Genomic DNA, 24034 nt, shown 5'->3' with positions numbered 1-24034 from the left:
TCTCTAAGAAACTGCTGAAGGGTATCTCAGTGAAACTATAAAAGGGAGATCCAAATATTTCTTCTGGCTCGTCAAAAATGTATAAGGTGTTGGAAGATGAGAAGTGGGATGCATCAAATTTTTGATTCGTGGTATTTGGTCATTCTTCAGTTCTGTATGAGAGTTGGAAGAGGAGAATGTGTTCCAAGAAGGACTTGATTACATAAATATAAGATCAACACTCCTGCTTCAAGTCAAAAAGAATAAATCAAAAGGATTTTTTTTTTCAATTTTGGATAGTGTCATTTCCAAAATGTGTACTTGGTTACTAAATCCATCAAATGATGTCATACTGAGTCTTTTTGAACTGTTGACCGGTCTTTATCACCAAAAAGGAATTAAAGCAATCTTATGGATCTGATCCGAATGTATAGTATTTACAAAAGTTTGGAAGTGTAGCTTTTGATCTGGAAAATAAGGTGGGAAAATTTATATCTTATCTGCTTAGAACAGGTGTGATAGAGTTACCTTTATGAATATTACTATCTACCATAAAAGTTTTTTTTTGTCAAACTTGGTATTTATTAGAAACAAAAACAACAATCAATCCAAAAGTATGTTTTTACAAGTAACTTCAAACCTATTTCTCATTATAATATATTTCAGTAGGCTGTTTATATTACATATATATTTCGTTATTAATTTCTTAGCTATAATTTTTTTAGTTTTATTATCGAAAATTAGGACTCATCCTCAACGTTCGTTTCGTTATACATTTCCATAAGTTTAGCCCTTGGAAAAGGACATCTTTTATAAATAACTGAGCATTGCTCCAGTCCAACACGTTTCCCAATTTGTGCAGCAAGTTCAAATTCAACAGTGGCTTTTGAGATGTCCAAATAATTCGAATTAAAAGCACTAGCGATTTGAATTTCCTCAGGACTCATGGCCGTAGGTGGAAGACTTGAAATCTCACATACTAATCGTTTTGCACAGTCATTTTGGTCTTCTTGAGAGGCAGATAAAAGGATTTCTTCATATTCCTTGATGGCTCGTTTTCCACGAAACAATAATCCTCCATTGCCGTATCCTCCACCACCGAATCCTCCACCACCGAATCTACCACCAAATCCACCACTGAATCCGCCGCCGAATCCTCCTCCTCCGAATCTTCCACCTCCGAATCTTCGTCTTCCGAATCCTCCTCGTCTTCTCCCAATATTAGAAAGAAGAGATCCGGCTACAAATCCTTTTACAAGACCAAGTTTAAGGAGTCCCACTCCAGAACCAAGGAGTGCTTCGGAAAACATGAAGCAACAACCCAGTAAGGTTAATATACACAGAATCCCTTTCATTTCGATTTGATTTACTTATAACTTTCTGCAATGATTAAAAATTTACAATAGTTATTTTCTGCGCACTGAAAATATCTAAGAAAGATCTTACCTTGGTTTTGGTTATGAAACAACTATTGGGTTTGAGTGAGAGGTAACCCATTTTTATAGTAGAAATTTATTTTTATTTCTAATTATTAAAGAAAAAAAAAGACGTATCGTTTTCTTTTTTATTAGAAATTTTTATTCTTCTTGGGAATCCCAAACGTAGATGTGGTCAAAGACAAAGAATAATTCAATCTTCTTATTTAAAAGTAGATATTTACAACATAGTCTGAAATATTTGTATATCGTCAACCAAAAAGTATATACTAATATTTTCTTTATTAAAACCGATTTACAAAAGGCGATACCCATAAAATTTATACAAGCATTAACAAAATTCAAGTTCTTTTGTTTAAAAAAAGAAATAATTGTAACTTTGTTTATACCTCAATAATCTTGAACATTTCATTCACATGTTCTCGTATTAAGTTTGTTGTCAAGCAATGCTTGATAGACTCAATACCATTCAATAGAATAATCAATGAGTAAATTTTTTTATTTCTTTATGATGATTAAAATGTGTTTCAGTCATAAATAAAGGCTGAATTTTTGAATAATGAATAAAAGTGATTTGTCAGTCTCCAAATTTTGACATTCTGTATGGACGTATTTGGTGTTGTATCGATCTAGAAAAGACTAAAAAGACTGCAGTGCTATCAGTCAGGCCTTAATAAAATTTGCCAGTCCTAGCACCTGTCCTTATCGGTCTTTTGTAAAAACTACATCAGCTAAAATTACATTACTAACTACGTTGATTGACTAGCTGAAGTTACATCATAATTCATTACCTTTTTCATCATCTTCTTAGTTCCTATATTCTTCCATTTCAGCTATGAGTAAATAAAATAAAAGTTAGTTAGGACTACAGAACTGAAAGACTGATGTATTAGGGATTAGTCCTGGGACTGATCCAACACTAGACGAGTGGCAATCAAAAACAAAATCCGTCCCATTGAACAATCTTTGAAAAATTATGTCATCATAGATTTTGTACCAGTGACGTTATCTTAAATCAATCTTCTTTAATTATAAGAGACATTATTCAAACTTTAATAAGCCCCAAATTATGAACAATGGGAAAATATTCACGTATTTTGAATATAATAAATTGAGCCATAAACAATTTGCGAGTGCATAACTTTTTTCCCCTACAGGCTTGATGAAAAATTATGTTATCATCGTTTTTATCACACCCTAAAGTTTATTTCATTTTGGTACTAAGTGTTAAGGCATGTGCGTGAAACGTATTAGTTATTCATTTCTTTTTGCAGCTATGTATACCTCCGCTGGAAGACGAGAAAATCAGTCATGAGGTTGTCACTCTCACTCTACAGAGGAAAGATTGCTTAGATAATCCCCGGGCTCGACTACAAAACTCGGCTGAGTACTCAAAAAGTTGCAACAGATCCTGACAGACGATCCAGGATATAAACAGCTCTTGAATCTGAATATTCTCACGCAGAGAAGGATACGCATGACTTTATTACCAATAGAGTGGCCTGGCGTGTGAAACAGCTCCCTTATAGGGCCAACCAATATCTGAATAACCGTTTCTTGTTCAAGAAGATGAAATATCTACTCCGAGAGGTCAGTTTGACGGCTCTGAGGAGGTTCCGTCTGGAGTGCTGCGGTCGATGTAAAAGGTGTAGAAGAAGAACTCTTTGAACAAGTTAAGAAACCGCTTCTACGATGTAATAGCATCCCAGGGTTACTATTTAGCATTTTAGCGTTTTTATAAAGAATCAAGTTTTTATAGGAAATTCAAATTCTTTATGACTCAACCTAATACAAATTACAAAACTAATTCAACTGGTAAACTGAAATAATTTACTATAATATTTGTAAATTGATTCCTTTTTAAGGAGCTATAAAAGGGTAAAAGATGGGGCTGGACCCATTTTAAGTCCCATATTAAGAACAAATACAACCCTAATTAATGTATTTTATGTGTATACGTTAAATAGGTGAAGAAAAGAAACTCAGAACACATTTTTTGAGACCAATTGACCCTTTATCTGTATTTTTTTGTAATTGAATACAAAAGATTAACATTGCTGTAGAAAGATGCAACAATTTGCAACTGCTTAATTCTTATGCAACTAGAAATAAAATGATTATAATCAAATACAAAAAGTTACATATATACATAATATATGTATAATTTTAATTCGAAAATAGAGTATTTAAATAGTTGGGCAACAAGATTAAATTTTCTTTCCAAAATGCTGGAATGTCATATTTACTTTATTAAAAAAAATTTAAAAAAATGGTATCAGAACTTTTCTTACAGATTAACGTAACTTAAAATGATTATAAAATGGATAGATATTTATATATAACCACATGATAATTGTAAATAATAAAAATTAGGTTATTCCCTTAGGCAGTAATATGTTGTTTGAATAGGTATGCAAGAGTTCTTACTTCTTGATGCGTAAAGAATAAATAACACTTTCATGATTAGGTACTCTATTTTGAAGTGAAATCTTTGTGTAGCGGTGACATTACGAGAAACCTTTTTAGCAATTCGAATACAGATGTCTAGGAGTCTTTAGACTGGCCCGACAGAATTTTTATCTTATTCGTAAAAAGGGTTGAAGTAGCCATTCTATAGTGGAACCACTTTTCTTTTGAGTCCTTGAAAGTGTTGAGTTTGTGAGTACATCTTCCGATGTATGAAATATGGAGGAAATACTTGAGAGTGTGCTTATGGAAAACAGAAAATTAACTGAGGATTTGTTGGAAAGTTGTTTTCTATACTATTAAAGTAATGCTTGTCTGTTCCTTGACACCAAGGAACTGTATATATTGCCGGGTATAAAAGTGCATCATATAATACAAGTGCGATACTTATAAAAAGAAAACATACAGTAGGAAAAACGAAGGAATTAAAGGGAAAAATAAACGAATGAATGGCGAACGGAAAGTTTTTTCAAAATGAACGATTGAACGGGAAAAAATGAACGGGTACAAGCCTGCATATAATGCAAGTGTGATACATATAAAAAGGAACCGTAGATTAAAATCAACCCCAAAAACTCTAACATTATATACGATTAGAACAAAGTTTTCTGTATTTTTGCTCCTTTCATTAACATCTAATAACTCTGAGCAATGCATCTTGTGAATAAAATCCACTCATTTCTGTAGTGAATTTCATTCGAGGACATGTATTCAATCACAGTCAGTTCCCAACTTTACTTGAAGAAATTGATTCGGACTTCTGTGACTATCATTATCACTCTGCAGTCATGGGGCTGAGCTGTAGTAAACTCTTGTTCGTTTTTACAACCTCCGAAACAAAAAAAATGTATTTCTCAATGAAAAAGATAGAACTTATCAACAAATGTCAGCTCCTATCTGGCTGTCAAAGCTGTCATTTTTGGGAGACATTATATTCCACATAAATAAATTTAACTTAAAACATTAGGTAAAAGATAAAATCCCATAATGATCTTCATAAAATAATTAGGGGATTTTGAAGAAAACACAACTGGAAAGAACAAACTTTTCCCATTTTCACTGCTTCAAAGTATTTTGCACTACAGTCGCCGAAGATATCAACGTCGATTTTCCAAACAAATTATTTGTTACTTGAAGTCCAACATTTTTTGATGATATTTTGAGATCTTGACAGAATCTGGTACAGAACCCTTTCGTTTGTAACCATAATGATGTACCAGTTGAACTATAGTTGGAGCTCATTGACTTGTAATCAAATGATTTATTGAAAGAGGAACACAGAGAAGGAAAACTTGTTGTATTTTAATGCTACTTGTTTGATGATGAATTTGTCAAAATGAAGAACTTTGCCGCTCTCTATGGCATCAGTCCTTTGAACAACTTAAGTCTGTCAGCAAACATTTTCAAAAGTGAATTATGCGAAGTCCATTGACTGATGAATATTTGAAATCAATTCTCTGGATTTGATCCAGCAATTTCAAACCGAATCTCTCTTTTTTTTCTAGAGCTTTTGTTCCGGCTTGCAAGTATTGAATAAAATAATGATTATGCAGCCCGTGCTCGTCATTTTTTCAGTTATCAGGCCCACCGTATAAAAAAAGTTTGGTGACCCCTGGTCTATACAATTACGATTTCCGAACATCTCTAAGTTAAATTGTTATGTTGGGTAGAGTATATACATTAGCCATGCTAGTTCATTACTTAGCCCTGCGAATAGTATTGTCATCAGATTAATGAGTGACGTTGCAGTGAGAGATTGTTTGTATTGTTGTTTCTCGGTTACGAGTGTATAAATTATGTTCAGAAAATTATGAATGTATTAACAATAGATATATTTTGTTGTTTATTTTGTTAAATATCTTATATTCCAAATATTTTCTTTATACCTGGCACAATTATTTAAGTAATAACTACTTATGGCTATAAACGAGATCTAAATTTATAGTCTCTAAACTCAATTGACTCAATAGTACTGATATAGGCTAAACAATATATTATTAAATAACTGTGTGTTGAGTCGGAGTCCTTGACATTCAAAATACTGCAGTTGGATTCAAGGTCGGAGACGGGTATTTTATGTATCGATTCAGGAGGCCAGTTTAAAACAGAAAAAAAAAATATAAATCTAATTTTGCAGTAAGATATATAAAAATGATACTTTGGAGTTGTAGCCTTCCCAAATTTATTATGTCTGTGATGTCATTATCCATTAATCCGGGATTTTAAGGGTCAATTGTTCCAAAAATAATAAATATTTTAATTAAGCGTAAATTAAACATAATGGTAAAATATTCACGTGTTTTAAAGGTACTTAACCTTTTAATAAACTAAGTCAAATGGTAAATTGAAAAAAATTTGCTATAATATTAATAAAAATTATACAATGTAGAGAATACCTTAATTTTTGGTAGGTTTTTTCAGACCAATATCAAGGACAGGACAAAATGGGACGGAACTGAGACTATTCAAGCAGAAAACAGACCAAGACCGAAACCGTTGAAATGAAAGAACCGAGACTGATAGAACTGTTGAACCTGAGCCAGACTCAACCTTGCCACACACAAATGTTCAATTAGGTTTTGAATATAGTTGTATGCAGTAGAAAAAAAGGGTCACTACTCAGGATTTAAATAATAATGACAAAAGCTAAGTAAAAGAATATTAATTCTTCAGATGTCCATTACAAAGAAACGCCGAGCTAAAAAACTTACACCGGATTTTTATCACGACTCATGGACAACAAAATCTTTTTATAAAAATATATATAATTTAAATTTCCTTCTCTAGACACGACAGATTATCGAACCTAAGATCATTAAGATCAAGAGGTGGATTTTTAAAGGAGATAAAATACAACAGAAGTTTATTTTTTAGTAATTACAAATTTTTTGTGCCATTTTCTTTCCTACAAACAAGAAACGTTCAAATTCAGAGAACCTTTTCATTTAAAAAGAAATAATGATGCTTAGGTATGAATATCCTGATGTTTGAAGCCCCACAAGTATGCAAATTCACGTCCTTTTGAAATAAATAATCCATGGCTTCAATATGTTTTCACTTTTGTTGGTTGTAAGGTTGTACAATTCTACATTTTTGGCATTCAATAATGTTGATCTTAAACTCATTAATTTTTTTCACTTTTTAAAGCATCTCTATTAAAAAAAATATACTCCCAGATCAATTTGATGTTTTCATAAGGATTTTTTTACAAGAGTTAAATATGCTTTTGTTCATTTCTTAAGTCGTATATATAACTCGATAATATGGACTAATATTATTAATAGACAGGTAAATGAATGGGAATTGCGTAGGCTAATTTATACATACATATTCTTTGTTTCATGTCACTTTAGATATAGACATTTCATTAATATTTAATTGAATGTACTGTTAAATTATGTAGTGGATATTTATATCAGTCAAATTGCAGCTAAAACGTGCAATGACTAACTTTGATTTCATTACAAAAATTATTATCTTTATCGTTAATCCAAAGTTGGTATTTCTGTCTGTATGAATGTCTGAATGTATGTATATAGGAAAACGAATATTCGGGTAGGAAGATATTTTGATCTAATGAATAAAAATGTATAAATAGTACAGGCGTGTGCAATGTATATATAGGCGCTATATGTAAACGCCTGCAATATTTATTTTTATGATATGTGTAGAAATGGGATTTGTGTAAGAGCGTAAGGAGATATACTATATGAAATATTAATAGTGGATGTTAAAGTACATCCATATAAAAATAATTATATATATTTTGGAAAAAGTATATTTTTACGAGTTACTTAGTACCTATTTCTCATGATAATATATTTAAATAGGCTGTTTATATTAGATATATAAAATTGTTTATTAATTTCTAAGCTATAATTTTTTTTAGTTATAAAAGTGCATACAATTATAGAAAATTAGGATTCATCCTCAACGTTTGTTTCGTTATACATTTCCATAAGTTTAGTCCTTGAATAGGGACATCTTTTATAAACAACTGAGCATTGCTCCTGTCCAACACGTTTCCCAATTTGTGCAGCAAGTTCAAATTCAACAGTGGCTTTTGAGATGTCCAAATAATTCGAATTAAAAGCACTAGCGATTTGAACTTCCTCAAGACTCATGGCCGTAGGTGGAAGACTTGAAATCTCACATACTAATCGTTTTGCACAGTCATTTTGGTCTTCTTGAGAGGCAGATAAAAGGATTTCTTCATATTCATTGATGGCTCGTTTTCGACGTAATAAAACTCCTCCAAATCCTCCATTACCGAATCCTCCACCTCCAAATCCTCCAACTCCGAGTCCTCCACCCCCGAATCCTCCGCCGCCGAATCCTCCACCACCGAATCCTCCACCACCGAATCCTCCACCGCCGAGTCTTCCACCGCCGAATCGTCCGCCGTGTCTTCTATTATTACGGCCTCCACCTCGTCTTCCTCCTCCAAATCCTCCTTGTCTTCCCCCAATATTAGAAAGAAGAGCACCGGCCACAAGTCCTTTTACAAGACCAAGTTTAAGGAGTCCTACTCCATTTCCTCCTTGAAGGAGTGCTTCAGAAAACATGAAGCAACAACCCAGTAAGGTTAATATCCAAATAATCCCTTTCATTTCGATATGATGATCTTTATAACTTTCTACAATGATTAAAAATACACAATAGTTATTTTCTCCTTACTTAAAAAATATACGAGAGATCTTACCTTGGCGTTGGTTATGAAGAAATTGTTAGGCTTGAGTTGAAGGTAACCCATTTTTATAGTAGAAATTTATTCTTATTCCTATGTATTAAAAAAAAAACGTATTGTTTTCTTCTTTATTTGGAATTTTTCTTTTTCTGGGGAATCCCAAGGGTTGATGCAGCAAAAAAAAAAAACCTTCATATTCTTAAGTAAATACTTTTGTTACATAATCTGAAATATTTGAATGCACAAAATAATGACTGCATATTATTATTTTCCTTATTAAAACCCATTTACAAAAGGGTGGTGCTCATAAAAAATAAAACAAGCGTCAATAGAATTCAGGTTTAAAAAAATAATTGTTCGTTCATTATAAGTTTTTTTATACCTCAATAATTTTGACCATTACATACACATGGCCTCCTATAAAGTTTGTTGTCAAGCAATACTTGATAATTTTATACCATTACATAGAATAATCAATGGGCTGAACCTTTTATTTCTTTATGATGATTGAAAATGTGTTTCAGACTCAAATAAAAGCTGAACATTTGAATAATTAATAAAAGTGATGTCTCAGTCTCTAAATTTTGACGTTCCATTTGGAATATTAAGGACGCGTTCGAATAAGACGCAAATCTGTCCTATAGAGCAATCTTTGAAAAATGTTGTCATCATATATTTAAATAAGTGATGTTATCATAAGTATATCTTGTTTCATTTTACAATTCCTAAATTATGAAGAATAGCAAAATGTTCACTTGTTTTAAATATACTAGATTGACCCATCAATATTTTGCATGTGCCTCAACTTTTTCACATACACGCTTGATGAAAAATTATGTGATCATCGTTTTTCTCACGACCTGAAGTGTAAATAAAGGATTTAGTTTTGTATTAAGTGGCGAGGCATATGCGTCAAATATACTAGTTTGTTATTTCACTGCAGCACGATGTATAATTTTTGTTTTTGAAGCTTTGTCTACCTCTGCTAGAGGATGGGAAAATCATTCACAGAGATGTATCCTGAACTCTCCAACACTTAGTCAGAACACTCCCCAACTCAGCAAGCTGTTTTAAACTAGACTACAGCCATAAGTTTGTCTACTGAAAAAAAAAAAAAAAAATTCATCGAATCCTGACAGACAATCTAGGGTACAAACAAGTCCGAAGGGGTGTCTGGAAATCTTCACACAGCGAAGGATACACATAAACGAAAACGGCTCCGCCCATTTCTATTTGCCATATACCCTGTTCACAGTAAAGCCAGCCTTGAGTATGAGTGCTGTTTTACTTTTTTTCTGTTCCTTTAATTGGTTGATGGAGAGTCACTCGTTATATATAAGGCAAAATTATAGTATATAATTATTGCTGTGTCGGTCCTTATTTATTCGGTCCAGTTCAGTCTTAAGAACATCGGTCCTTCGGACTGTCCATACTAGAACGGATAAAAAAGAATAAATACAGTTGAGGTACGTCATCCAGGGCATAACTTTATATATTTTTAGGACTACTATGCAGGACAGAACTAAACAGAACTGCAGATCTAAATAAGGCCAGACTCAACACTAATACAATTACTCCATCTGACCCAGGACTTGCCTTTGAAGTCCACAAATAAAATGTAAATGGGGGTGGGATTATAAATCCGGAACTTGTTTAGACCTCAATATCATGGCAAGCCTAAGATATATACTTATGCAACTGTGTTATCAGATTTAGCTGACAAATTTGTGTAAAATAAAAATACAAATCTTTGAGATGTCCTCCGAAGGCAAACGCTATGCTGCCATTATTGTGCACCTCCATGCCAAAAAGACCGCTACAGATATTATTGAGTTAGCGAAGTTACCCAAATCAACTATTTACGATATGGCCGAGGCTTTCAAGTTGTCTCATGGCTTAGAAACAATTAATACTACGTTTAGGGCTTATAGCTAATAATAAATTAATGGAATACACCATATAAATGAATGTACATATAACCTACTAGCTCACTACTATGTGTTGGGATTATTGAAGAGAAAGTTCAATAAACGTGCTTATAAGACTGTTGAATACTGTGGAATTTCATAGTCGAGGCAGTGATCAACATTGACAAAGAGTTCCTCATCAAGGACTGTACCAGATTTAGGGCCAGGTTGGATGCAATGTTTGAAGCTGGAGATGTTTGAGTGATTGATTTTGCTATGGCTCCCCTCATGTAAGAGCAAAACATTTGTTAATATCTTAATGTATTTAGGGAAATAAATTGTAATATAAAGTACATTTCCTTTTCTAGGAGCGACCGTGAATCGAACATACGCACATTGAGTTCAAGAGTATCACATCTCTCGAGCACTTTGTCCACTGAACTCTACGTTACTCTATGGGTTGTTAGTTTACTAGACTTGGAAGCATCTTTCCATTAAGAATGAAGGAGTACAACTATTTACTATGTATCTATCAAAATCTGATTAGGGGTTTCTCTTTTTATGTCCAGAATATCTAATTTCATAATCAGATTTTTTAAGAGAATGAATTGGAAGAAAATATAATTTGTTTCTTTAATTATTTCAACCCTAAGCAATTATTGCGGGATGAATTATATACTTAACTAAATGCCTTCTTATTTTACAACTTGTCTATTTCAAATCATTTATATATTAGGATATAACTGGTTAATAGAAATTTAAAATAGTTGAATTGCTTATATACATTTTGTAAATTGGTATGGTCATTTAATACGTCTTATTATACCAATTTGATAATATCTAAATATTTATACCCACGGATTTGTTCTTTTACCAACAGCAATATGATGTTGTTGTCTGTTTAAAATTGAGTATGCCTATTAGGGTAGATGATTTCTTCAATTTTGCCCGAATGTAAGTAATAAAAGCAAAAAAAAGAAAATATTTCAAATTTATTGTCTCATTTATAAAAGACATTTTTTAAAACCAAAGTCATATTTTTATGGCATTCATTCAATTTCCTGCTTTTTTAATTTTTTATTTAATATTATAAAATATATTAAAATCTGACAACAGTCTCGGTACTTAACTACAGCAATATATATATTTTTTTATGTTGACGTATTCAAATGTCTGTGAAAACATAGGGGTTGTCCAAATATTTTCTCATTGGAATTCCTTAAATTTACCACGTTTGGCGTGAATGGAGTGAAGATCCAATGTTATTGCAATAGTCAGCAAGGATTAGCTTATGCTTGGATTGATATTCCGCAAGAAATTGTTTGGGTCAGATACTTCAGAGCTTTATCAATAGAACCATATTCACTTTAACGTAAAATAATATATGATGTTCAATCCTTTGTCTAAAAAAAGTAGTCTATCAAGTAGTTTATGAGCCATCTACTTATTAAAGAACCCTAAAACAATATGACAAGTCCCGGGCTTAAAAAAAGAAAACACGTTTTTTTTAGTTCAAAATTGGATTTTTTTAAATCATACTAGGGTAATTAGAAAAACCCGTGCAAAGTCAAAGATACTAGCGCGTATCGAGGTGATGTTGATTTAGTAGCATCTCTTGGAAGAACACACACCAATCTTTATCCATATCAGTTTATTTCTTTTTGTTTGACCTTAGTTTGAATCAGGGAAGCGGAGTGATTTTCAAAAAATGATAACAAAGAATTTCGTGTGTTGATTAAACATTACTTTATGAAAGGAAAACCCCTTCAGCAAACTGAGAAGAAGCTTGACAAACATTGTGGGGACTCTGTGCCTTCGTTTATTACCGTTTATATTTGGTTTCAAATTTTTTGGAGTGACTATGTGGGCACAAGTGATGTTGAACGTTCTGGAAGGCGTGAGGAGGTGACTACTCCAGAAATAATTAGGAAACTCCTTGATATGGTGATGGATGGCAGAAGAGTGAAGGTGCATCAGATTGCTAGTTCTGTGTGCATCTCGAGTTGGAACTCTATTTCCATTAATTTTGCGATCAGAACTCCTGAGGTGTGAGTTGGTGCATTGTCATGATGGAAATAACTTTTTGCTGGGCCAATCTTGGGTGTTGTTCTTTCCAATAATGTTGAATAATATGTTTAACCATTTTTCCAAATATTCTATGAGGATCATTCCTTGCGAATCCCAAAGACACTCACCATCATTTTCCGACCGATTCCTCGAATCAAACAGACAGTAATATTCCAATCCGAGTGAAAGTTCGTGTGTTTTTTCCCCAAGAGATGCTACATAACCATGAAACACACCAGCACTTGTAGGTTGCACGTACTTTTCAAACGTTCATCGTATATTATTATTTTTATTGGTTTTATGAAGCGGAGTTCCCATAACACTTTCCAACCATTACTTAGCTGAACGATATTGTTTCCGATCAAGAAGCAGAGCTCAATAAAAACACAGAATTATTATATAATTTACTTGTTTAAAATAGTTCATAATACTAGTATTTGAGCCACTCCAACGTCATATGTTATTCATATCTACATTATGAAGGTATATTGAGGCCTTCTGAAATGTAGGGGGGGAGGGACATAACTTGTACCTAATGCTAATATACCCTCTGATAAACAAAAAAGTTAATGAATCTAACTCCACCCAAAAGCTGAAGATATTCTTCTTCTGCCCATTTATACTAAAACATGTTATCTCTGTGGGAAAAAAATGCTTTACTCAGCGAACTGCATAATAACGGAATTTTAGAAAAAGTTACAGAATTAAATGTTTTTGTTATAGAAATACTTCTTTTTAAAGAAATTTTCATTGCATAGTACCTTCTAATTAGGTAATAAGATTATACTATTATATTTATCGTAAAATGATCAAATTTCTTATAAAGCATAAATTCATCAACTAATATGTTATGTTTAAAAATTTGATAAAATTTTAAAGTACAGAATCAATTTGGTATTTATTATTTTACTCAATATTTGTTGTTACTTCCATTCCTTATTAGAGAATTTTAGTATGCATTTATACACATGAATTCAAATGCATATACTAAATTTTATGAATGTTTTTGCCATCCAAGATTTATTTTTATCTATAGCTTATTAAATTAGATATAGGAATGTATTTCCAGAACTTTTTTCTTGTCAGTGACATATAACAAGTCAAATTCTCCAATATATCCAATACTTTTGTAAAATAAATTCCTCTTGGACCAGTTTATATTGGTTTAATATGAATATGTAGTTTAGTTTTGATCTACTCAAAACCAAATAATTATTTTCTTTATATTGTAACTTCTGGCTACCTCTAAACACTGCAATTTCAATATTTGCTAGTATTGTTATATATATATATATTTAAAGTTCCATACCGTTCAAACAAAAACTATATATGATTTTGTTTCTACATTGGTCATAAAATATTTTCTTACTTAATTTGTTATCAATAGATAACATGATGTGATCAATTGATTAATAAAATTGAAAATAAAAGATAACTTCTACGTAATCTTTGTATAACCAATCTAAAATATGCAGGAAAGTTAAAAATTTTATCTAGCAAATTTTTCAAATTTGATAGATTAGTTGATGGTAAAATGTTTCATGATAAATCGGTTCAAGGAAACATTTTTAATTTTTTTTTCACACAAAACATATTAATTTTATCTAAGTATCAAATTAAATGATTTTATATTATACAATTTTGTTTAGAACATGGTATTTTTTATGAAAAATAGACAAAAAAATATTATTATGCAGTAACTAAAAAAAATCTTCTTTTTTCATAGACAAAATATATCATCAGAAGGAGCAGTATAAATAAACGGTGTTTTTAAGTTTCAGTGCCGTAATGACGCTTTTATTATGCGGGGGGGGTAATATAAATATAAATATAGTAAAATAAAATTATACAGCTAATAATAATTTTATTTTACAAATAGACATAGTTCGAAACAAAATTGTAATTATCCTAAAAAAATCATAATTTTTAGAAATTAATGGAATAAACTAACAAATGAGCTTTGATTCATTTGTTTCAGATAAGGTGTTAGAAGTTGGAAATCTAGCCTCTAATATTAAGGTTGATTTATAATAAAGATTTTAACATAACTTAATTTCACACGATACGATTTATGCACATTTGGCTCTAGACAAACTCCACTAACAAAATTTTAACAGCATGAAAATAAGCAAAAAACATTCACAACTGACAAAAAAATACACTTTTTTTTAAAGGAGGAAACATCGTGCTTCATCACTAATGTTTCAACGAATTACTCCACAAATACCTGATTATCTGATATAATTTAATTTAACAGATATGCAGTAGGCTTATAATAATTTGAAATGTTGAATCGCAGATAAATAATTTTAAGTGATTTGAATACAGTTATTAAGATTTTTAATTGTTAACATTTTATCCGACTTCACATGTATGGAAGTAGGTCTGTTATTTGGTCTGTTGATATTGTTATTTCAGCAAAGTAGTTGAATGCTAAACAGAAACGAATGTATAGAAGTGGTGTTAAAAATTTGTTTGATGGAGTTTGGCTAGGATAAAATGCGTATCAATCGTAATATATGAAATTACCCTATATTAAAATCTTTAAAATTGTAGATAATATAGATTCGAACCGCCCCAGATCCGAGAAAGTTTGTTTCCGTCCTATCTTTAATTTTAAGATAGAAGTACTGAAAATATTGTTTCAAAGGTCAGGGAAGTTTCTTTTTTTTGGGGAGGATGGAAAAAAAAAGATCAAATACGAAATTTCAAAAATGAAATTTTTTACAGTTTTACAGTTGTTCACAAAAAAAAAAAATTTTGGAAATAAAATTTCAAATATTAAATTTTTGGCCAAAAAATTTCAAAAATCCATAGCTATTCACAGAAAATTAATTTATTTGAAAAAAATGTGTAAATAAAATTTCAAATATCAATTAAAAATGAAATTTCAATGTTTAAATTTTTTGAAAAAAAACCCTCAAAAAATCTATAGTTATTCAAAATCACACCTGTTCACCAAAAATTTCAAAAATTCAATTTTAAATATTACATTTTTTTCCAAAACTTTTCAAAAACCTGTAGTTTCTTACATTTTTTTTCAAAAATTTACAGTTATTTGCAAAAATATATATATATAAAGTTTATCCGTCAAGATACAAAAAACGACAGTATGAATTTATGTCTTGAGTCTTATAGTTTTATAAAATATCATAGTAAAATAATTTGTGACTGTAATACTCGAAAACAGAGAAGAAAGAAATTTAGCACAAACTGAACGTGAACATACGTTTTCTAAACTCATGCAGTCGGTGCAGCAATTGTTTTTTTAGGGAAAAATTATTGTAAATGTAATGCATGGTGTCTCATATCGGATTTCTTTTTTAATAATTTTTTTTATGAAATAATCATTATTTTATGTAAATTTTGGGAATCAAATTAGTAACCATTAGTTTTTGATGAGATATTATGTAAAATAATAATTAAAAAACTATATTTTTGTAATTATTCGTATTTGCTTCAGTTTTCATATCGAAAAGCAGATGAATCCAAGAAATCAAACGGAAAACCAAAGGATCGACTTTGAAGTAAAACAGTTTATTAAGTGACTAAACCCCAATTAAAAATTGGTAAATATACAAATAAATAGTAAACAATAATAATATTGCATATAATCCGATTTACTGTTTCAGGAGCATATAGAAAAGTATTGTTGATAAAATATAGATTCGGAGTGGAAATAAGCTGCTTTTTTAAATCTCAATGTGTATAATACCCCATTTCACTGACGTAGGGCTAAATAACTATGCAAATTATCATCTTAAGCCGCAACAGTTCTCCTTTTAAAAAAAAGAATGTACCTTGTTTAGAGAAAGAAAATGCCACGTTAGTAATTTTTGTGCTCCAAAATTTGGAAGCTCTCAAATTACTATCTTGTACAATTGTATTCTTCCAACTAAAAAATGCGTGCAGTATTACTTTTCCAGATTTTAAGGACACCCTCAAAAAGGAGGAGTCAACAAACATCGATACAGACAAACATTGCTTTATTAATATTTTCAAAAATATAAATAAATATTAGACTGAAAGTAGTTTGTACGAAATTCATTTTTTGGGATACAGTACTTGGAGAAGTGATATTGACAGCTGAATCTTTTTTGCAACATTGAAAGCAAGATGCAACTTTTGTTATCAATTATCCATCATTGAAAATTATATCAATTTTAATGTTGGAAATCCATCAGAAAAGCAAAGCTGGGCAATAGGTATTATCGAAAACTAGAATAAAAATAATAGTTTTTAGCAACGAGTTAAAGTTTTCCGCGGACCCTCAAATTATATAATATTTTATTTTATTAAGCTCTTATTATTATTTTTTTATTCTTGAGGAGAGAACATTTAAGTATTGAGTAGTTAGGTGTTAATGCACTCATTAAAAACAGAGAGGCACTGATTATTTCTTATGGAGTTATTTTCTATATTATTAAGAACAAAGTTTAAGTTTTAGTCAAGGACAGAACTGCTACATTAGAAAAACAAGTAGATTCAAGTAAAATTTACTTGTCAACACAATAAAACATTTAACTTTAGTATGTCTTTTCTTTGCTACACATAATTAATACCGTCATTCTCATAAAGTTTTCAAGCGAGGCGGATTTCGTTATAAATAATTGAATGATCATTGAATGTAGCATGTAAATTATAAAAAAAAAAATAGTTCCAACCCATTTAGTTTACTCGTTATTAACCTTTAAAGATTTTCCCAATTTATCTGGACATACAAAAAATTAAAAAAAAAAGAACAAAAAAGAAAGATGAATAACAAATGAAATGGATCAAAATCTATCTACGTATATTGATACTACATTCATAAGTTTTTGTACATAATTTATGAACTCGTAATCTCTCACTGCAACAATTTCCTCACCTAGCTTTTATAATCATTTAGGAAAAACCCATAACAATACTCAACGTAAGCCTTAGATTATAAATTAGTTTTATTTAAATAAACTATTATAATTATTGTAGCCGGAGTCGGGGTCGTTCCAAATTATCCCACTACTCACTCCGACTCTGACTCCAACAGAAAAAGCACCGTCTCCGACTCCACAACCCTGCTTTGTTTTAAAGCTTTAGCTTAGTACAACCGGGCCTAACAATAAGATATTTATTTTTCAAGCTCAAAGAACAATTTTCAAACATAAATTATGCGAGTACTTGATAAAACATTCCTGAGCTATTTATTTTTTCTCAAGGACATATGTTTGTTCATTTTTTTTAAAACAAAGAAAACATGTTTTTTATTATAAATGATATCTGCGAAAACTAACAAAACATATCAATGAAAAAAAAAAAAGAATAGTTCCAAAAGGATAATGTGGGGCAATTCACTATCCCCGTGTAAGTTGATACCCCACTAAATATGAGAGAAATATTGATAATTCCAAGCTCTTTACTTGTAACATATTGATGGGTACACTATTTTAACTTCTCATTAAATTATATGCTAAGTACTGCATATAGACTACAGCCACTGGATGTTACCTGCTATGTTCCACTTAAAAATTACTTCAATCATTGCATGGACGCCTACCGAAAGGAATCCAGGAAAAGAATCTCAATCTATAAGTTGTCTCAGCATTCCAGCCAACCAATATTTCAAGCTTTAATTCTATATAATCTATCAGTCTTTAAAAACATGGTTATATTCCCCTTAAACTATGATATTACGTACCTTTTGAAATTACTGAATATAAAATGCCAACCAAGAGTAAAGAATCTTTGCCGTCCAATTCTTCAAAAATTCATGTAGTCCAATACAAAATGGCAAATCGTCAACAATAAGTGAAGTCTCTCCTATAGTTACTTACTACCTATATCCCAACAAAAACAATTCAAAAATATACATTGCAAGGTATCATGTTCTATTCTTAACAAAAAAACCAATAAAATGTGAATAAAAAGGATAATTTATTGTTTAAATTATGATTATTATCTGAGCTAAGTGAAATATTTTTGTATTTGGAAAGTAATATGAATAAAATTAAAATTGTCTTTATAAAGCCATGACAGTGTATGATATAGGTGTGTGATATATACCTAATTATGGAATAAATTTGAATAGACTTGATAATGTTCATATCGTCAATATATCAATTTTTCTAAATTGTTTTTTATCTTAATCAGTCATTCAATTACATGTATCAACTTTTCCCATGACATGTATTAGCTAACACCTACCCCGAGGTAAGTTGATACATTTGCCAATGTTTATATAATTGAAAAATGAAAAAGAATTTCATATACATGCATAAGTACACTTTGTTAGCTAATCCTTTTGGCTACTTAGTTGCAAAATATAACCCAACATAGATGGTTCTGAACCTTTTGAGGATGTAAAAAGAACTCGTTTATCAACTTACTTCACCTCCCCTTACTACAAAACGGATCAATAATAAAATTAACATTGAATTATAGTTAATAAATGTATATGATGGTACTAGTAAAATTGATCAAGGTGGTACACATAAAATTTTATCCTCAATTTTTGGAAACACTAAAAATTTTTAAACTAAGTGGGCTTTGGAACATAAGATCATTAGAGACACAAGTTTATTCAGCTTACTTTTTTCATTCTTTGCATTTTCTAAGAATCTAAAATACAATGGTGAAACTTGTCTTCTCTATGAACTTGTGAATGATAATAGAGATGAGATTGTTTTTGTTAAAGATAAATATGAACTTTAGTCATCCTCCTTTATTTTTAATCAAATACTATTTAAAATTGCCAAAAAATATGTTATTTGGAGTTTAATATTGCAAATTAAGCCTTTTACTGATAAAAGTAAGTGATGCATTTTTTTTTTGCAAAAAACTAAATTGTCTTTTAGTGTTTCATATTTTTAATTGACTTTGTATGTTCAAAGGTAACTACAAAGTTGGTCTTTTGCTGACAATATTCCGCTCAGGTCAATTTACCATTGGGCAATTGTCGTGGTACCATAAGTGATATTTTAGAATTATACATATTAATAACAAAAAACAATTCAAGCAACATATTATGAGGTTATTTTTAAGATTTTGCTTACAAATTGCAATTTTCATCATTTTTTTAAAGATTAATTTATTCATTCTTAATGGAGTATTACAAATTCTCTAAGCATACTAATTTTTAAGCATGGATTGTTTATATATTGAGCAAACCAACAACAAAAAATTGATGACGTAAATACCTATAAATAAAAGATGTGGTTTAAATAATAATAATATAAGACCAAAACAGAAGGCAGAAAAGTTAAAAAAACAAACAACCAGGATTTTTTAAAGACGAGTGACTAAATACACAATTACAATATGTAACCATTTAAACCATAGGACAAAAAAATGAGCATTACAATTTTCAAAAACAGTAGGTTTTGGTCATTATAGTTTTTTTTTAAATGATCCATAAATTTATTTGAGTATAGTTCTTACAAAATGTGTTTAATAATACAAAAATCCAGAAAAATGAAGGATCATTAATAAAGTTAATATTAATTAAATTTTTTTTTGTCAATGTTTATCTCCATGACAATCAAAACAATGCTATTTTTGATTTCAAAATTACTGGAATGGAATCGATTAACCAAAATTGATCGTTGTAAATCGTCTTACGTGTGTTTTCGACTTTATCGAACAAAAACTCAAATATTTCGTATTTTCTCTTTCCTGGTACAATCTTAGACAAGCGCTTAAACAATCACAAACTGTTAAATGAGGTTTTTTTTATTAAGAAATGTTATCTTTCTGACTTCATCTAGTGTAAATTCAACAAACTTATACAACAGAAGATACACCTTACTAAATCCATCTATTGGAAGAATTATTTATTTCTTTTTACTACTAATATTAAAAAGGGAGCTCTTTTTTAATGCACTCTCTTTTACGTTAGATGGAGCTCGCATTTAATAAGAAGGTTTATGATATACAAATTCCAAAGATAATTGGTAAAGTTTTTGTATACATGATGATACCTGATGATTAGGTGTGTGTCACTGTTTATTAAATCTAATGATGTACTACAATATGTTGCATATCAAACATTTAGTGAAGAAATAAATGAACCTTAGATTCACTTGTTTTTGAGGGTGAAGGCTTATTCAACTGTGAATATATGGCCTACTATATTATAAAAATTGATACTTCTGAAAAATTAAATCGAAATCATCGTATGGTTTCCGTCTAACGCATAGAAAGGAAGTTGGAGTTTATTTTACTCCGTAAAATAAAGGTCTTGTTAATTTGTTATGAAATTTATTTCATCATAATAAAACTTAAACATTTTTAGGGTTTTTCAATCTAAAGTATTTTTAATCCAAAATTCAGATAAACAAAATATATTATACAACTTTTGTTCTCCTTAAGAATCGTATACATTGATATGGGTTTGTGGTTGTAGACAACTAAATAAGATTTGAAAGAATTTTGAAGATAAAATCAATTGTTTTGTATGATTAACTGAAACACTAAATACTAATCTAGTATATAAGAATTTATTGGTATTAAAGTTTCGTAGTTTAAGCTACTAGATTTATCAGCTTAAGATGTTAATGTATGATATTGTGTGAAAAGGCTTAGAACTTCATCCATAAATTACACAAGTTATTATAAAATATCATTTATGTTCTATATTTAATTATATTACATTTGTATTGGACGTTGCTGATTAATAATCTCTAATTTGTTATTTTGTATCAAATCTGTTATCAAGATTTTTTTTTGAACAAAAAAGTCATCAATCTACTTAGAATTAAGACCTTTTTTCTACTAAAGTGTATGTTAATATCAACTATGGCGGTTCTTTTTACAATTTTGTACGTATTTCGATAACGGCTATTGCAAAAAAAAATGTGGTATTGTGGAAAAATTTCATAACCAAATTGCATTCTCTTACGAGGTCGTTTTTAGGTTGCACATCTCGATTAAGTTATGAACAAAGATAAAAACTCTTTACTTTGTAAATATAGATACTAAAAATACATTTTTAGTTATTTTGCATAAAATATTTTTGATAGGTGATTTTCTCATTTACAAAATATACGCTCAATTTGATCAGATTGCAATCAGTCTCAGATTTTCTTTAACTTAAATATATCATCAGTTAAGATAATTCAAATTGTGGCATTAACATTGGGAAAACAAATGTGAATTTTGACAAGGTCTCCCCTTCTGTTATTTATCATGTAAAGTAGATTTTTATCAATGAGACTAGGAACAGAAGATCCAAAAAGTTTGGAAATTTTTTAAAAATATATGAGAAAAAATATATGCATATTTTAGTATAATATATTTTTCTAATCGCTTAATTGAGTTTCATTTTGTTTGCAATGAATTAATTAACATATCAAATTAGTTGGTTTGTAATATATATAAATCTGATTTTCATGAGGATACATACAAAATTTGGTATAAAAACTGGATATGCTACAGTTAATACTTAAAATTCATTTCCCAATCGGGGATCTCTGAAAATGTCAATCAATTTACGTCTACTGTGAGGACATCTTTGATAGATTATTGAGCATTGTTGAATTCCAACATGTTTTCCAACTTGAGCAGCTAAATCAAATTCAACTGTGGCTTTCGTAACGTCCAAATGATCGGGATTGAATAAACTTGCTATCATGGTTTCTTCAGAGTTAATATCCTCCAAAGTAAGTCCACTCACTTCACAGACTAATTTTTTGGCACAGTCAGAAGCATCGTGTTGAGAGGCAGAGAGTAAAACAGATTCAAAGTCATCGATGGAACGTTTTCCAAAATATCTAAGTGAACCTCCACGTCTACCTCCACGTCCACCACCACGTCTACCTCCACGTCTATCTCCTCGTCCACTTCCACTAGCGATAAGAGCTCCAATAATACCACCCTTAATGGCAGCTACTTTGAGAATAGCTAATCCGGCCAGAGCTCCACCACCGATTGTGAGAGCTGGCAGAATTAATGTTGCTTGAGAAAGTGATAAGCAGGTTGCCATAAAGGCTAGAGTTAAAAGCGTTCCTTTCATTATGGACTACAAAACAAATTTACGAAGATAATTAAACAAGTTTATATTAATATGTAAAATGGATTACTTACCTTCTTTACAGTAAAAACAAAAATGACTTTTCTGAAATTCAAAATCACTTGTATTTATTGGAGTTGGTTGACACACGCAAAAACATGTTAAAAATTAGAATTTACTCGTGGAAAAAAAAATCAACGCACTCTTTATTGTTACATAATATGGACGATAGAAACTACAGATGTTCTAACTGTTAATTTCATATATATATATATCATTCTTTAAGTTATTAATTTGTATATCGAAACAAACTACCCTCTTTGTGATGTTTGTTTTGTATATATTTATATCGGGTATTTGAAAATTGGTATTTGACCACTTTGATTGTTGTTCAAATAACCTTGTGCAAAAGATCATAATTTAGGTTGTACAGAAAAATTTTAAACTCTTTTTTTTAATTTACATACTGAAGATTATCATTGATGAATTTAATTTCCATCAGCTTACATTACAGCTTCCTGACCAAGTTGTTAGAGTCGACTTTAAAGCCTTTGAACTCAATATGCTACCACATAGTAGCCTCATAAAAACTCACAGGATTGAGATAAGATGACTGGGGAAACCAAAATTCTTTGGATCAGAAATTTATGTTTTATTGGTCTTTCTCCATCCTCCAGAAGCTTTCTGACCTTGTATACTGTATGACAGTTAACTTTCAGGTTCTGAATAATGTCAGAGTAGCTTTGAGCGACATGGACCAATGTGACAATATCATTCCAAGCATAGAGTAAATTGCTTTCAATATGAGTTTCTTTTTCGTACCTGTAGGGTTTTCATTTTATGTGTTTGTCAAAATATATATATTTTTTTGTAGTTTTCGATGTTTTTACGTAAAATTTTTATTCATGAAGAGGAATTTGTTTCTCAATAATGTGTTGTCTCTTAAAAATTTAGTGTACAAATTACTTAGAAATAAAATCATATCATCTTATTCTAATAGTCCTAAAATCTGAAAGTTTCTAATTTCGATTTTTAATTTAGAGCATATTATGAAAGAGCGAATCAAAAAAGTTGGATTTTGTATCAAATGGCTAACTCATTCAAATAATATTATTATTAATGGTTTTTTATTTAACAAAAGTAACTTTGTATCCTATCAAAACCTTAAATATATTTAAAAATGCACTATAAAAATTTATTATTTTTTTAAGCATAATTTTGAATCTAACTAAATTCTAATCGCAAAGTTTTATTTGGAACCATAAAAATTTCTTCTTTTCCTATTAGATTCAATAAGAGATGAATAAATTTTACATCTTGAGCTAAATATCCTTCTTGAGAACTATAGTCTTTCAATGAAAACACAATAATTTATAATTTACTACAACAATAAGGGATGTATTGAGTTTTGAACACCAAACACAACATAATTTAATACCTAATATAACTTTATCGTATGGGTCGCCATTAAAATTATGTATTAAAATCAGATCCAAATCCCTCAAACAGA

General features: G+C 30.2%; 2 protein-coding genes and 1 long non-coding RNA gene across 3 annotated transcripts; 1 reads left to right on the top strand and 2 right to left on the bottom strand.

Annotated features, from left to right (window-relative positions):
- Positions 1 to 622: 622 nt before the first annotated feature.
- Positions 623 to 1564, bottom strand: LOC121124499 (uncharacterized). Its single transcript, XM_040719660.2, has 2 exons — positions 1426 to 1564; positions 623 to 1359 (listed from the first exon to the last, which is right to left on the bottom strand). Exon 2 carries the CDS (start codon positions 1332 to 1334, stop codon positions 720 to 722), a length of 615 nt encoding a protein of 204 aa, XP_040575594.1. The 5' UTR covers positions 1335 to 1359; positions 1426 to 1564; the 3' UTR covers positions 623 to 719.
- Positions 1565 to 7715: 6151 nt separating this feature from the next.
- LOC121124435 (uncharacterized) lies at positions 7716 to 8717 on the bottom strand. The gene is made up of 2 exons (XM_040719587.2): positions 8584 to 8717; positions 7716 to 8517 (listed from the first exon to the last, which is right to left on the bottom strand). Exon 2 carries the CDS (start codon positions 8489 to 8491, stop codon positions 7799 to 7801), a length of 693 nt encoding a protein of 230 aa, XP_040575521.1. The 5' UTR covers positions 8492 to 8517; positions 8584 to 8717; the 3' UTR covers positions 7716 to 7798.
- Positions 8718 to 13689: 4972 nt separating this feature from the next.
- Positions 13690 to 16570, top strand: LOC139906306 (uncharacterized). Its single transcript, XR_011781740.1, has 2 exons — positions 13690 to 16111; positions 16175 to 16570. It is a non-coding gene; the product is annotated as an uncharacterized lncRNA (long non-coding RNA).
- Positions 16571 to 24034: the final 7464 nt, after the last annotated feature.

Source organism: Lepeophtheirus salmonis, chromosome 9, assembly GCF_016086655.4.
Source record: "Lepeophtheirus salmonis chromosome 9, UVic_Lsal_1.4, whole genome shotgun sequence".
Classification (NCBI taxonomy): Eukaryota; Metazoa; Arthropoda; class Copepoda; order Siphonostomatoida; family Caligidae; genus Lepeophtheirus; species Lepeophtheirus salmonis.
The sequence above is the reverse complement of the archived record's forward strand: the minus strand, read 5'-3'. Positions and strand labels throughout refer to the sequence as shown.

Coding starts and splice junctions, on each gene's coding strand:
- LOC121124499 (XM_040719660.2), bottom strand. CDS start 1,334: ATGAAAGGGATTCTGTGTATATTAACCTTACTGGGTTGTTGCTTCATG.
- LOC121124435 (XM_040719587.2), bottom strand. CDS start 8,491: ATGAAAGGGATTATTTGGATATTAACCTTACTGGGTTGTTGCTTCATG.